Consider the following 15,623-nt stretch of genomic DNA (forward strand, 5'->3'; position numbering starts at 1 on the left):
ATAATGGAGAACATTGTAAATGGCAGATTAACCTATTTTGTAAAAGTTTAATCTATATGTATACAAACATCAGAGTGGTTTCAGGAGAGGAGAACCACTTAGGATCCAGCTTTATGTTTAGTAACATGAAATAAGGCAAGCGCAGATAAACAAGGAAAATGGAGTGGTCATCTTTTTTGATTCAGAGAAGCTGTGTGATGGGAGAAGGATTATTAGTCTGACTTTCTAAGTGGGAGAGTACAAGTTGGTGTTGAAAATGGAACAGTTCAGGGAAACTTGATCAGCCCTTTATTACTTTCATGATAAATTGTGTATTTATGGGAATGGAGTGTGGAAGATTTTGAGAGATTTTGAATTTACTGATAAGAAACTGCAGGGTAGCATAATGAAAACTGAAGAATGTTCACATAAATGGGGTTTTAAATTTCCTCTTGACAAGAAAAAGACAGTGTTCGTCACAAGCTAAAGTAGAGGGCATTACGTAAAACCAAAGTTATATCCTCAAGACACTTAAAGGTTTTGGGGTTGCTGTTTGATGAGAAAATTACATGGGCTATACATGTTCAGAAAGTGGTGGACAAGTTCATGAAAGTATTACATTTAATGAGATTTCTTGTTGGAAGTGAATGAGGGACAGACAAAACTGATCAGCATGAGATTATGGCTGTGTGGTTTATGGGTCAGCAGCAAGCACTACACTCAAAAAGTTGGAACTAAAACATGTAAGTATCATAGACTTGTGTTTGCCACAGAGCTTATTCTGCAATAATCCAAAATCCAATTCAACATAGGCTTTTTTTATTAAGGGAACCAGAGCGATGCTCCCCAAATGTACTGAAGCCCCAAGAAGCAAGTTAAAAACAAAACATCTGCTGATTCATTTTCTAAATCTGATCTTAATTGTTTCTCTCCTGAGTTCTTGACTTAATAACAGGTGAAAAGAAAGTCTGTCCAGGATTATCTTTCTAAATTATTTTTCTTTTATAGAGGTTGGAGAAATAAACAGCATCCTACATAATAATTATGAATAATAACCATATTGAATTGAATTGCCAAAATCAAAACGTATCCCAAGTGCTTATTCTGTTGTGTATAGCTATCACTACATGTACAACATTATCCTTTCCCTTAGCACGTGTCCGAATGTCCCACTCACAATGTGCAAACATAGTGTATTACAAATAGTCATTTTAACATTCACCTAAACGTGAACCTTATTAGGAGGGACAGACTTCCTGCCTGGAAAAGAAAAGATTTAAAAATAAATTTCAAAATTCACCACTGCTGGAAGCAATGAATTTTGAAATTTATTTTGTAGCTAGTTCAGTGTTGGGCCCGATGTTCTCATTTAAGTAAATGAATTGTTCCTCTTCAGATACCTGGATTCAGACGTCTTCACCGTTCCTCTGAATTCTCAGTCATCCAGGTCACAGGATATCTCGAGGTACCAGCGCAAAAACGTGTATAGACTGCCTCTGCCTCAGCAGTTGTTAACATAACTCGGTTTCCTGAAAAACTCTTTTGGGCCAAGATTACTCAAATCACATTCTGATTTTATTACATTTTCTTATCCCCCATCATTGCAAAATGAATCGACAGCATGTCATACAGATCTAAACGTTTGTGTGGTTGTTTTATGTGCAGAGAATAAAATACAGATTACAAGGACATCTTGAGGAGCACAAAGTATGCCACACCTCCCCCCACAGAGCACCAAAAAGTCCTTCGAATTCATGGGTGACTGACGAAAATGAGGTCAAATTGATCTCATTGGCTGTGTACTGGAATGTCAACATCTCCAAACTAAATTACACTTGAGTTACTGCCTGATTCCTGTCATTTTGACGTGTTAGCAGGCAATAGAAGGACAAGCCCCCCCCCCTAAAATTTGATTTAAGCATTTACGTCTTCTAATCCGTATCAAGACCACCAGAATTACTAATCTAAGGGTTGGTTCACCCAAATTACAATAAAGTATTTCTTACTTATTCCTTGCGGTAAATAGCTACGCAGATAGTGTTGGTTTTCTCTGCTGACATTGAGATGGCTGCTTCTTACAGTGGAGATGTAACTTTGTGTATTGTGCGGATAGTTTTCCACTGCAGTAACAGTCATTATGACAAATGCTGACAGTGTGTTCCGGCTATTATCTGGATGGTGGGGACACACTCAGGGAAGCGATTTTGCTGTTGTGTAATCCTATGACGATGACACTTATAAAGTCCTGTCACTCCCATTGTCTTCAGGTACAAGCAGAAATTCTAGCGATGGATATTTTAAAACCCCAGCATATAAAACCAAAATGATTGGATGCCATTACATGTAAGAGATGAAGGTAATTTGGCTGTAATTTGGGTGAACTAACCCTTCAAAGCTCCCCTTTTTTTTTGTTCACCTCCTTGGTTTGTTTTGTGGACTGTACTGCTTGGACACATGCATCACTAAACCATAAAATCCTTATTTTAACCACATTCACGAAAACAGTAGTGACTCAGCTCTCTCTCTTTGTCGAGTCTCTTCTCATGTGGCCAAAGTTGACCTGACAAGCCCTGTGGTCCAATTCTAAAACTGCCGCATCCAGACAAAACACAGGAGCACTTCTGAACATAACAGAGACATGGTCAAAAACAAATAATAGTGTAATTTGTTTGCTTTTTTTTTTTTCTTCATTGTAACACAGGTTGTCACTTAAGGATATTCTGCACGCTGGACCTGATATGGTTAAAGGAGGGTGGAGAAGTCGCACAGTAACTCTTGCATTAGCCTATTTTATCATTTGAGACGTGTTCAGAGGACCACTCATAATACACTCAAAACTGTGCGATTTATCATCACTGAAATGGCCAAAAATCTCTGAGCAAATACATTCACCATCAGCACATTCCTTTGCATCATCCATACAGAAAAACATTATACAGAAAAAAAAACTTTAGCGGGTCAAGGATTATTTACTGAATTGATTGAGTGCTAATCACTCACTGACCTTTGCCTTCTAGAGTATTTGCGATAGTTTTTTACGTCATGATATGCTAACTGCAGTCACATCTCGAATGTTGACATCCGTGTTGTTGTGCCTTCTTTCCTTCTCTCAGTAACAGTTGAGCCAGCCGTAGTTGAGCAGCACACGCACCACGCTCTTGTATGCCAGGTTGTACTCAGTCTGTCTGGGGCCATTTGAGAAATATAGATATCCTGTGGGAGGAGAGATTCATTTCATATGCAAACATGCAGTATATGTCCAGCCGATTAAAGGGACAGTTCACCCCGAAATCAATAAATATTTTTCCTTTTCCTTTTTTCCGTAGCTTTTTATCCATCTGGATTGTTCCAATGTGGTGTGAGTTGTCAGGTTTTGAACATTTATTTTTTGATTTTGGAGTGAACTGTTAATTAATTTACAGTCATGATTCCTGCCACCTAATTGAAAGTACATTAAATATTCAGTGTACTTTTCACTCTGTTTTTGGTCCCCACCAACTCTCTTTGCTGGTATTGCTCCACTGTGTTCACCAGCTGATAGCTAACGGTGTCTGTCTGCTGCTTAGTGTTAGACACAGGGCGCAGTTGGTTTATTGGAGCTATTTTTTTTTTAAAAACAGTCGCCAGTTTCTGGAAACTTGGTTATACTAGGCCCATAAAACCCAAAATACACCTCTAGACATATGGTGGGAATTCTCTGTGGGTTTGTCAATGTGAGACCTTTTCACATTACATATAGTCATTCGAGCAATTTTTAAAGTTTGAGGAGTTAGTCTACCCTATAACCTCCTTAATGAATGACTGGGCCAAAGCCTGGCTGCCTTTCCCAACCTGCTTTTAGTCTTCAAAGTTGCAATATGTAAGAATCTTGCTTAAATTCAAGAAATAACGAAGATTACTGACAGAAAATGAAGAAATAACAGTTTCGACATACCGTCAAAGACGTGTATTTATTGTATTCCATATGTGTGTACTTAAGTTAGCATGCTAACCAGCAAACACTGGCCCATCCTGTCTTGTAATGCCATTCTGAGCTCCCAGTCAGGAGTGCTGCTGTTAACTGTTTCTGCCATTTTGTCCTTGTAACTACAGGTGACTTGCGTTAAACAAGTAAAGGGAATAATGTCTCTCACCATAATTCTCAAAGGCGGCATCCACTTTGGAGCCTATGCCAGGGAAATCCCAAGATATGAATCGTGGGTATCCCCTGTCCATTTGGTTTCTGAGGTCGTCATAGCTGCGAAAGAAAAAATAGAAACTATCACAAAAGCTTTGTAGGTATGTAGTTGTACGCAATAAATATCTCACTGATTTGTATTTAGATTTTTATCTTTCAAAGAGTATGTGCTTTGTTGAAAAACATAAAGACTTGATCATGACCAACACTCACCTCCAGTACTGGTTATTCACAAAAATGAGTGTTTTTCCAGTCCTCTGCACGTAGACGGCTGCATCTACCTTTCTGACTGAAGAGGGCAGACCGAGGGCTGTGAGAGACTTTGGATAGCCTGGCAGTATTGTCTTTGCATAAGCTCTTATGCCCCAGTATTGATTACCTGCAGAGAATTACTTGGAGGATATCACCTGTTTCACAGTATTCACTGACTTGAGTATTCATCCATAACCAAAGCATTTGAAACTTACCTTCAAACAGGTGGACCAAACCTTTGCTTGGGACTTCATAGGCAGCATCGACATAGTGGATTCGTGACCATTTCGTGTTCACTTTAATTAAACGGAGTCCTTGGATTGAACTCTTCCTCCAGTAGTATCTGGTTAAGATTTGAATTTCAAAATGTCACAAGATTATTACACGTTACAGTATATAAATATGCCACAAATGACCAAGATGATTATCGAAAGTACCCGTTTTTGAAGAAGTACAGGTCTCCCCCGATGGAGGTGGCGGCGTCAAACACCAGACTTCGGCTGCACTGCTCATCTTTGGGGCTGGGACCTATGTTTGGATCCTCTGTTGGGTCCTCTGGCTCTGGTTCAGGCTCTGGTTGAGGAGGTGGTTTAGGTTTTGTTGTGGGCACTGGTTGGCGGCTGCCTGAGAGGTGGATTAGCAAGAAAGATTGTCACCATAAATAACTACAAGATGCACTCTTGTTAATGCTTGGGCCTTCAACTCGTGTTTAAATCGGTCAGGGATAAGAACCACATTAATATAAATTGGATCCAGTTTAATAGTCGTGGTTGAATGGAAGATACTGTCAGGAGCCAAATACGAAGTAAAAAAAATTCAGCTTGGCTCTCGCCCTGCATATCTGGACTGATTGTTTCAACAGAAGAATGTCTCACCATAATTGAATAATCCAGCATTAATGTGACTCATTACATGGAACGTGCTGTCCTCGCTCACCATAAAGGGCTTGAACCCCACGCCTGTCATCGTCTGGCAGCCTGTATCCATTCGTGTTGACGTATTGGTAAGTGGGGAACATCAGTGCTCGTCTGTCCCTGGAGTGATCCAGGCCCAGAGCGTGGCCAAACTCGTGGGCCGCCACGAGCAGCAGATTCACACCTCAACACAACAATCACAATGAATCAGTCAGACATATAAGTATGTATATTATGCTGCAGTACATTTGCTTTATTGTGCAGGTGTTTATTTTCACCAGTGGTCAAACTGCCTGCGTTGTATAAGTAGATGGGGGAACTCCTAATTTCAAGGCAACTGTCTTGAGATTTAGAAACAAAAGGTTGTGCATTTTTATGTCCAATTGCAGCCATTTCATCTTTTCAACTGTGGGCTTTATTTTGTCCTCATGCTATGGACAACTAAACTGCTATAAAGGGAGCTGTACTGATTATATTGATTTTCTCCCCAGCGGACAGAGTAGAGTATATTTACCTCTTCGGGTAAGAGTCCAGGTTTCATCATCATCAAAGTGCGTGTCCCCTCCCTGATTCGCACCAGGAGAGTTAGCATGAGCCAAAACACCACCCGCCCCATCAAAAGGGTAAAAGTCCCCGTGATCTACAATGGGATAAAGAAGATCATGTAATCTGTAGTTTCTAGAGTCTATAATTCAATCACGGACAAGGATTCCTGTAGAGATCAGCTGGGGACAGTGACAAGAACAAAGGAAGAAGGCAAAGGGAATTGTTTTATCCAGGCTGTGTTTAAAAAGCTCTTGTTTAATCCAGACTCACATCCACCCTTGAAGAGGATCATGATGTCCGCAGTGCCACTGTTGATCTGTTTGAAATCCAGTGGGATGACATCGCTGTAGAGCTGGAAGGCCTGAGCAATGGTTGCATCCACCTGACTCCGGCTCAGATCTGGAGTGTACCGAGTGATCCTGTTCAATCATATGTCATCATGACCATCACATTTCTGTTTGTACTGTAAAAATGCAACAATGTGACTCAGGCGTTGCGTGTAACTTCCAGTTACCTGTATGTGATCAGCCTTTTCCTCCATCTGGGCTTCCCCTGGAAGTGTCCGTATCGGCTGATGTCCGACACACCACAGCGAGGTGCCTTCATCACCTCAACAGTCTCGTTATTCAAGACACCAGTCACCTTGTGGTCAGATGATGATATGAGGTACAGATTTGTTTTATGTGAGGTTAAAAAATTGTTAACATTTTGCTGTATGTTATCCTTGTCAGTGTTGAAGCCATCAGCATTGATTACAAAAGGGCAAACAGTGAAATCTTTCATTCATTGTGAATACCTCCAGGCCAAAGAAAGACTGCATGGCCTGCAGGTCCTCGGTGAAGTTTGAGAGAGCGAGGCTTCGAGCTGTGGAGTTTGTCATCCCGACGTCAGAGTAGAAGTCAAAAAGGTATGCCTAATGTCAGCACAAGAGAGATGATTTTATTGCAAATGATTCACGTTTTATCAAATCTATGACAGAGCTTAATTCCAAGAAGAATTTCAAGACTCATTTTGCAGCCTGTTCCACCTCTGACATCTTTAGTTCTCAGAGTGGCTTTAAACTAGGGGTGGTGAAAAAAGTCGATTATTGATTAATCGCGATTATGATATTGATTTTTTTTTTTTTTTTTTTAAATAGTAATACAAACTGGAGTCCTCCTCTTACTGGCTTCCGCTACATGGTCCACAGTCTGGAGCCAAGATATGTTATTCCATCCCGGAGCTTTTTCACACTTAAATCGATTCCAAATCTTTACAAGGGGACAAACCTTTCCGTGCAAGAGTCCCTCAACTCAGCTCACAGGGTAGCAATAAAGTGTGATGCCTGGACATCCAGAGCTACAGTCTCATACGTGACCGTTACAGCTCATTATGTCAGCAGTTAATGGAAGCTAATGTCCTACGTACTTCAGACGAAAGCTATGGATGATAGCCACACAAGCGCAAATATGTGTGAGTTTCTCAAAGCAATGGCAGACGAGTGGGGAATAGAGAAACACGCCCTGGTTCTCGTCACCAACAATGCTTCTAACATGAGTCCGGCTGCTGAGCTTTGCAGCTTTCTTTTAACAGTGAAAGACTACATTTGACACAAATTAAAAAATAATAATTTTGATATTACAGTTACACTATACAATATTGAAGGTGCTGTGAGGTGTTACTCAAAAGATAAGTTAAATAATTCAGAAGCTGACTGATGTTAAATGGAATATCAATAGTCGTTAATAATTGAAAATCGAATCGATAATCGTTAATAATCGAAAATCGATTTGTAATCGAATCGAGACTTAAATAATCGGAATCGAATCGTATCGGATAATTGGGCTGATTAACCACCCCTACTTTAAACGCAACATGTTGTCACCTGGTTGATCCAGACAGCTCATTATTGCTAGTATGTCTGCAAACTATGTGCTGCATTACCTGAGCCAGGTTTTCATCCTCCGGTGAAACCACTGGAGCAGTGGTAGGCGCTGCACTACACACGGCTAAACATCCCAGCAGCGACAAAATCACAAAATCAGCCGCAGACATCTTCTTAAAATGTTGTCTTCTTTCCATCCAGTCTTATAAACAAAGGCACGACAGCCTGATGAAAGCTGAATGGGAGAAAGCAGTGTCCTCTTGCACATTCAGTGGAAATGAAGGGGACTAAAGAGTTGTTTTCAGTGCTCTCTTGTACTTTTTGATAACACTTGAACAGGGACCACAGTCCAGTTTGGTGGGTAAACATGAGCATGATGTGCAGTTAACTCATGTCACATGACTTTATACCAGACACTGAATTCCACTGACGGAGGGTTCAACTACCTGTTTCTGCCATTTGGGGGCGCCAAAGTTGCCAAAGTCTTTCTTCCTGGAATTTCAACAACACAGGGGCACTGCAGTTCATATTACTGACTGAGTGTTCGGAAACTGATTGTCTGCATCTACCTGCCTGCTCATATATTATGATCCTGCAGGAGTAGTGTGAGTTTACACCTGTATAAAATGAGTTTCTTCTTTGTATGCTTCTGTATACATGTACTTGCTTAGACATATTGTATGTTTTAGTGGACTGCATTTAATTAATTTAATTAACTAAAATGAGCCCCACTGAAAGCAGCTACAACAATGAATACATGCTTCAAAGTGAATGTGCCTTTAATAATAATTTTCTTGTGCAGCATATATGATGAGGGCCATTTGCCTGCATACTGTGTTTGTTTACTTTTTATTTAAAAAAAAAAAATACTTTTACTGAAGTTATATTTTGTATATAGGACCTTTGTTTGTAATGGAGCATGTTTAAACTGGTGTATTTTTGCTTTTACTGATTCTCAGTATGGAATATGACTAGTGCACCTCACTTCTGCCTTGAAAGGCCAGACATGAAACAACTGTGTTATACAAAAACATTTTCAGTTTTGTCAACCAAAATGGCATTTTATTGAGTTCAATTTATTAAGACACATCCTGTTTTCAATTTTTCAGGCTCACTACATAGTCAAAGTTATGTTGACTGTGACATCCTACACAGTACATGTGGGTTATAAAACAAAGTAAGCTGAATTAAATGTAGATTTTAAATGTACAAACGCTATATAAAGAAATGATACACAGTGCACTTGATATTCACATTATCCTCTGTACTTTACATCCTTGCACATAAGGGCTATTGTGCTCAGCAGGGCATCATTGAGGTAATTTACATACACGCATTCACATTTAGTTAATTCAAATACATATTATAACATGGTTATTATATTCCTCTAACAATAAGACCTTTCTTTTACTCATTATTTCTCATTACAGAGTTCTACAAAACTTTATAAAGAATGTGTTCCCAGTGACTCGCTCGCCACTGTATCCACCGTATCAACATCCTAGCCAGGAATTTGCTGAAATCACTTTCACCACCTTGTTATTTCTGAAGTCATACTGGTAGGATTTGGGCCCGCTGAGGAGGAAGATGCTACCTGTCAACAGAACATCATACAAAAAGATGTGTCATGTCCACATGTTGTTTCAAAGCAAATCAGATGAAGTGTACACACGAAAGTTCAGCTGTAAACAGAAGAGTTATACTTGGGTAAGGCATTGTTCTAAAAATGGGCCAAATGGTGTTTCCAGTATAAAAGTGAGTCCGGTGCGGTAAACCCCAACCGTCTGCCACCTAAACCCGGTAAAAAGAAGAAATTACAACTTCTATTTCAGCTGTTCTCTATTTGTGTCCAGCTCCTTAGGTCCACATTATACAAAGTTCATGACCATAAACCTCTTTTCTTTACCATGTAACTTGAAGGCGGCGTCGACCCTTTTCGGAACTCCGGGCCAGTCCTTCTGAATGAGTCTGGGGAAGCCTGGGTCCATCCTTTTGCTGCGCTCATCATACCTGAGAGTGGATCATTCAAAGACACCCGTTTTCAGTGTGGAAATGTCAGTAAAGAGCACTCCTCATGCATAATGTTGTTCATCCAGCTAGATTTCTTAAAATGATTTTTCCAGATCAGACTTAAAGCGAAACTCTCGCCAAAAAGCAACCGAGGCTTTATTTGGGATTGAATATGAGTCAAACCTTCGTGTGAAAGCCTAATTACGACGAAAGAGGCACTTTTAAGATTTACTGTAGTTTCGGTTTTGGGCACGTTAATTTTGAACGGGAGTGCATGGGGCAAGACATGCTAGCATCAAAATCGCTATTTTTAGAACACTAAAAAGGCTCGACACAACATGAAACTTTGCTCGTAGCATCACTAGGGTCTCTACTCATGAACAAGAGCATTGAGAACATTGTTTGTTGTCCGCAGAGTTTATGAAAAAGAAGGTTTTTTAACTACTCACGTTAGCTGCTGCACCTCCTGCGCGTTGCCGTCATGGCAGGCAAAAAGTGTCGATCCCAGAGTGCGACCTGACAGGCACACTTGAGGAGCGGTTCACCATTACTCTCCTGCCTGTCAGGTCGCACTCGGGGATCAACACTTTTTGTCTGGCATGACGGCGACACGCAGGAGTGCAGCAGCTAACGTGAGTAGTTCAAAAACCTTCTTTTTCATAAACTCTGTGTACACAAACAATGTTCTCAATGCGCTTGTTCATGAGTAGAGACCTTAGTGATGCTACGAGCAAAGTTTCATGTTGTGTCGAGCCTTCTTAGTGTTCTAAAAATAGCGATTTTGATGCTAGCATGTCTTGCCCCATGCACTCCCATTCAAAATTAACGTGCCCAAAACCGAAACTACGGTAAATCTTAAAAGTGCCTCTTTCGTCATAATTAGGCTTTCACATGAAGGTTTGACTCATATTCAATCCCAAATAAAGCCTTGGTTGCTTTTTGGCAAGAGTTTCGCTTTAATTTGCTCTTTGGGTGCAGGGATAGTACATACTGATTTGCTTTTAACAGACAGTATATTTACATAATAATGTATTTAAGTTGTATTATATGTTTTCTATCGTGTCAAAATATATGATCAAAACAGAAAAAATATTCTAAAGGGGCAGTTCACCCTTAAAATTCAAAATACATATTTCTGCTCTTACCTGTAAAGCTATATTACATCTAGATTGTTTTTGTGTGAGTTGCCGATTTTTGGAGCTATCGGTCATAGAGACATCTTCCATTTTGCAAATATAATTGAACTACATGGTATGCAGAGCAATGGGATCGTTGTCTTTCTACCAATCAACCGTGCTCAGTAAGCTTTGGTAGCTAGCCTTGTCTATGAGTAGATGCAGTTGCTTGCTGTATGGTGATAGAGTTGGTGGATTCAGTTTGGCATAAAAAAAATTGTACAACAAGGTGCGCGCAACTGCATCTACCCATGCAGGAGAGGCTAACCAAGCGAGCTAGTGCTACAGCTCATCCGAGGGCACCGTTAATGTATTTTTTCATTTTGGGGTGAACTGTCCCTCCAAATGTGAAACGAGCTGGCACCAAAAGAAGTTACCTGTAATAAAGCTCTCCTGTGAAGAAGAGTGTTTTCCCTTTTTCACTGACATGCACGGCAGCGTCAACCTGCCTGACTCTGGCGGAGAAGCCGTACTCATAGATGGAGCCCGCATGACTTTTCATCTTAAGCTGTTGAACCACCCAGTACTTATGACCTGGAAAAACACAGGCCGTGTCACTACATTTTTGGACACTATGAAAAAACAGAAACATACCACAAGCACTGCCAAACTCAACGAGCCTCTTGCATGAACTGCAACACTTAAGTCGCACAAGGCTGTAATTTGGGTGCGACGTTGTGTTCCCCGGCTGGAAATTCGAGCCATGTCATGCTGACAAGGCCTAAGTGATGCTTTGCAGACTGCCCATTACTCTACCAGTGAATATGTACGCCACGCCTTTGGCCGGGATGTCATAAGCGGCATCAACGGGAGAACTGATGCTCGGTAAATATGTGCTCCTGAGGCTCTCTCTCAGGCGATTCCAGTACGTTGTCTTTGTTGTTCTCATCCACATGTGCCTGTAGGTTGACATAGTAAGCAGACTCGTTTGCGGCTCAAACATGCTGAAGCTCACTCACAGTCATTAAAAACATGCCGTACCTGTCTTTGAAGAAAACAATCTCATTTCCGATCGTAGCTGCCGCATCGAAGGAAAAGTTGGGGTCACACTTTTTCGGGGCTGGTTGTGTTTCCACTTTTCCTGTAGGTTTTCCTAGGAAACATTGGAACGTGAGTTTCCTATAACATTGCACATAATGGCACACTATTCTTCAGTCATTTTATATCCAATTCTTAAGTTCCTCACCGTAAAGCGTTTGGATCCCGAGCACATCATCTTTGGAAAGAGAGGACTGAGTACTGCTGCCATGCCTGTAATTAGGGTACATGATGGCAGAGGGGTCTCTCGAGTGGATCAAACCCAGCGAGTGGCCAAGCTCATGAGCTGCGACGGCGAACAGACTGTAACCTGAAACGCAGCAACAGAAGATGACCTGTTAGACCACTGGACAGGTAAATTGCCTGAAACGTCCAGAAAAAGGTGTCATTTTTGGCCACACCCATCTGATGATGTCACAGGAGGGTTTTGAATCAGCTGACATGCAACACCTGGGGCAAGTTCAATCTGAAAATGGTGTGGATCGGTTTTGTTATGGTTTCTGGTTTGAGCAACATGTTTCCTGCGGTGTGCAACAGGTTTTCAGATGCGTTTACACTCATTTGGTTGGCGTTACCCAATCAGCAGCAACATGTAATTAAACCCTGCCACAAAAGGCAGAGTGTACAAAGGATTACAGCATTCACAGTGCATCTCTGTTTCTGTCTAAATATACATACTACATTTTGCACCTTTGACACTGATTGGAGTGTTTAAAGTGGTTTAAAGGAGACCTATTGTGCTTTTTAAAATGTTTTGTCCTTGCCTTCAGGGTTTTATATATGTTCTTGTTTATATAAATATCTTGAAAGTTTAACATGTCAAAGTTCATACCAACAGAAGCTCCTCTCACACAGAAAACACTGCCCCTCAAATGCCTCATCAGTAGTCTCACCTTTAACTCAGTGACTTTGTGACATCACACCATGTCACAGAGTCACACATTTGCATGATTTTTGCCTTGCAGCAAGCGTTGCTGGGCCAGGCATGTGTGAGCTGACCAATCAGAGGAGACTGGGTAGCATAACAGTGCTTCAGTAGTCGACTATACATTTAACTATATTCACATTATGTACCTTTGTATGAAAATATTGATACACATCAACAAGCAGTGTAAGTCAAATAATTGGACTGTCTAAAAAGCAGTCTTTCTGTTTCCTAGCTGAGCCTGCTGACTCAATATTGTTCCTGCTCACAAAATTGTAAACATGCTTTGAGTGTCACACCTTGCATCCCCGCCGTCCATGTTTCATCCTCGTCAAAGTGCACGTCTCCTCCTAAGCCCTCTCCTGGCTGAAAGGCATGAGCCAGCACACCCCGAGGTCCGTCAAAGGGAAAGAAATCTCCATGGGCTGCAGCAGAAAAGACACTTCTTCACGCTATGATTTAGACAGGATTCACAAAGAATCTATTTTACACTAATGACGAATCAGGAATTCTGTGTTGAGCGTATCTTAAACATCATGTTAATTGTTCAGAGGTGTCAGAGTTTGTCAGTTTTACTTCTGCGAGCAAAGGAGAAGACTATATCAGCTTTGCCATGGTTGACTTTGTTGAACGTCAGCGGTGCTGCGTCACTCCACATCTTCAGGGCTGAACGAAATGACTTCTCTACATCCGCTCTCTTCATGTCTTGGGTGTATTTGGCAATCCTGCTCGCATGGATATACAAACGCAACATAGTGTGAGCAACGAGCTCCACAGCAGCAGCAACAGTGAAATATAAAATCAAATCTAAAAATAAAATAAACAATCTGCATGATTTTGTTTAGATGTATCTTTTTACAATATGACAATAATCAGTTTCTGAGATACTATGAAACATCTCACGTGTATGTGATGGTTGGGTTCCTCCATTTAGGCTTTCCTGGGTAAAAGCTGAAGTTTTCCACATCTGGAACACCACACCTGGGCTCTCTCATCACATCCAGGGTGTGATGGTCCAGACGACCCGTCTCTCTCAGACCAAAGAAGTTCTGCATCTCTCTGATCTTCTCTTCCACAGCTGACGTAGACCTGATAATTCTTCCCGACACTCTGCCTTTGTCTCCGGGGTTCAGGTTGTAAAACCTCCTGAGGTAGTCCTGTTGTTAAGAGGAGTTCAGGTCGAGAGACTCAGCTCTAGGTTTTCGACAAGAGGTCTAAAATGCATCTGCAGATCATGTTTTCTGTTGTTTCTTTACAAACAGAATTGTAATATGATGATGTGAGCTTAAAGCTGGTGCTTTTGCTTTCAGATGCACTTTTGTATTAGTTGTTCAAATCCTTTCCCCCTGAATCACCACAGCTAAATCGTTTTGCCACCAGGGCAGTTATCTCTCTTTCAGTTCGGTTCATGAAGGACACAGATGAAGAGTCGGGATTATCCCTCATTGATCTGACTTATTAAATGAACAGTCTATCAACAGTGAAGAGGGATTTTTAAAGGATTTTAAGATAGCTGAGCCATGGATTAATGAAAGGAACATCAATTAAGAGCTAGAGGGATGCCCACATATTTTGTTTTTATGTCATGCCAGTAATGTTGAGGTTAATTCAGAGCAATTCTATTAGATCCAATTCTGGTTTCTTTGTATAAAAAGCTGCAACTATTGTTTTTGCTGCTTTTTTATCATTTATGACGTGATGTGACTGAAGATTCTTTGGGTTTCGGACTGTTGTTTGAACATAAGAAAAGAAGAAAACTGTTAAGAGCATTTTTCACATCTTTTTCACATTTTATCAATTGAAGGATCAATTGATTAATTGTAAAAAATATATTATAAATTATTATTGTTTAGTTGCAGCCTTGATTGCATATTCTTCTTGTCATGTTATACTTAAAGAATGTGCATTTTTTCATATCCAAAAAATCTATCTATGCATAAACTGTTATTTGTACTAAAGGTAAGAAACCGCCTGCATTATGTTGTGATACCACTTTGTAAATGAACCATTAAAATCAAATACCCACAATTTTTTTCCTTTTTAGATTAAAGAATATTACAAACTTTATTCTAAAGTTTTGAATAGTTTTACATTGAACAATAAAACAACAAATTGAACCTAACAATAAAAGTAACATTCATTGGCATGAAATCAAATATGTTTTAGCACAACATTTCTGAGGTGTTTTCTGTGTATCATATAATTTCCTACATAAAGACAGTCGTCCACCCACAAACCTCAGCCAGCTCCTCATCCTCAGGCCTCGGCCACTGGTCCGGATCGATGGGTAGAGTCCACACATAATCCACTAACATCAGAGAGCCAAGAACAGGTATCCACAGCCACAACAACTCCATGTTTAAATGCACATTTCCACCAGGCTTCACATTTTTTATATGGGAGGATTCCCGGGGATGTTGGGTAATCACATGCCACAAAAGCGCACGATCCTGGTAGTTACAGCCGGGTCTACCTGCCCCAATTTTCTTTGAGGTTTTGTGGTTTAAACCTCCCAATGAAATGTCTACACACTATGTCTACATACTTTCTGTCTGTAACGGTAAAATATGTGTTCATGCACTGTGTTTTATGTACCAGAAGCCAAATGCGTTGTTTGTATAATTCTGCAGATCCTACTCAGTCAAGTCAGAGCCTGCAGCCATTAAAGTCATCAACTATCACATCTGTGCAGATCTATTTTTCTGTGGAGCACAGAAAAACCACACCGATCATTAGGTTTAAG

General features: G+C 40.5%; 2 protein-coding genes across 2 annotated transcripts; both read right to left on the reverse strand.

Annotated features, from left to right (window-relative positions):
* Nucleotides 1-1,532: 1,532 nt before the first annotated feature.
* LOC115575286 (collagenase 3-like) lies at nucleotides 1,533-8,042 on the reverse strand. Its single transcript, XM_030407202.1, has 11 exons — nucleotides 7,792-8,042; nucleotides 6,665-6,781; nucleotides 6,383-6,510; nucleotides 6,139-6,287; nucleotides 5,837-5,962; nucleotides 5,345-5,506; nucleotides 4,846-5,032; nucleotides 4,624-4,751; nucleotides 4,370-4,535; nucleotides 4,113-4,216; nucleotides 1,533-3,192 (listed from the first exon to the last, which is right to left on the reverse strand). Exons 1-11 carry the CDS (start codon nucleotides 7,927-7,929, stop codon nucleotides 3,089-3,091), a joined length of 1,509 nt encoding a protein of 502 aa, XP_030263062.1. The 5' UTR covers nucleotides 7,930-8,042; the 3' UTR covers nucleotides 1,533-3,088.
* Nucleotides 8,043-8,778: 736 nt separating this feature from the next.
* On the reverse strand, nucleotides 8,779-15,320 carry mmp20a (matrix metallopeptidase 20a (enamelysin)). Its single transcript, XM_030407229.1, has 10 exons — nucleotides 15,118-15,320; nucleotides 13,784-14,037; nucleotides 13,457-13,605; nucleotides 13,180-13,305; nucleotides 12,104-12,265; nucleotides 11,899-12,010; nucleotides 11,674-11,816; nucleotides 11,295-11,451; nucleotides 9,639-9,742; nucleotides 8,779-9,326 (listed from the first exon to the last, which is right to left on the reverse strand). Exons 1-10 carry the CDS (start codon nucleotides 15,235-15,237, stop codon nucleotides 9,226-9,228), a joined length of 1,428 nt encoding a protein of 475 aa, XP_030263089.1. The 5' UTR covers nucleotides 15,238-15,320; the 3' UTR covers nucleotides 8,779-9,225.
* Between the last annotated feature and the right edge of the window lie 303 nt (nucleotides 15,321-15,623).

Source organism: Sparus aurata, chromosome 2 (assembly GCF_900880675.1).
Source record: "Sparus aurata chromosome 2, fSpaAur1.1, whole genome shotgun sequence".
In the NCBI taxonomy this organism is placed as follows: Eukaryota; Metazoa; Chordata; class Actinopteri; order Spariformes; family Sparidae; genus Sparus; species Sparus aurata.

What these genes read in the sequence shown, in the direction of transcription:
- LOC115575286 (XM_030407202.1), bottom strand. Translation starts at nt 7,929, where the DNA reads ATGGAAAGAAGACAACATTTTAAGAAGATGTCTGCGGCTGATTTTGTG. An exon ending in AGGATGAAAACCTGGCTCAG is followed by an intron (nt 6,782 to 7,791) that starts GTAATGCAGCAC and finishes TGCTGACATTAG; the next exon opens with GCATACCTTTTTGACTTCTA. An exon ending in CTGGACTCTTACCCGAAGAG is followed by an intron (nt 5,507 to 5,836) that starts GTAAATATACTC and finishes TGTTGTGTTGAG; the next exon opens with GTGTGAATCTGCTGCTCGTG.
- mmp20a (XM_030407229.1), bottom strand. Translation starts at nt 15,237, where the DNA reads ATGGAGTTGTTGTGGCTGTGGATACCTGTTCTTGGCTCTCTGATGTTA. An exon ending in CGGGATCCAAACGCTTTACG is followed by an intron (nt 12,011 to 12,103) that starts GTGAGGAACTTA and finishes AATGTTTCCTAG; the next exon opens with GAAAACCTACAGGAAAAGTG. An exon ending in CGTGGCGTACATATTCACTG is followed by an intron (nt 11,452 to 11,673) that starts GTAGAGTAATGG and finishes GTGTTTTTCCAG; the next exon opens with GTCATAAGTACTGGGTGGTT.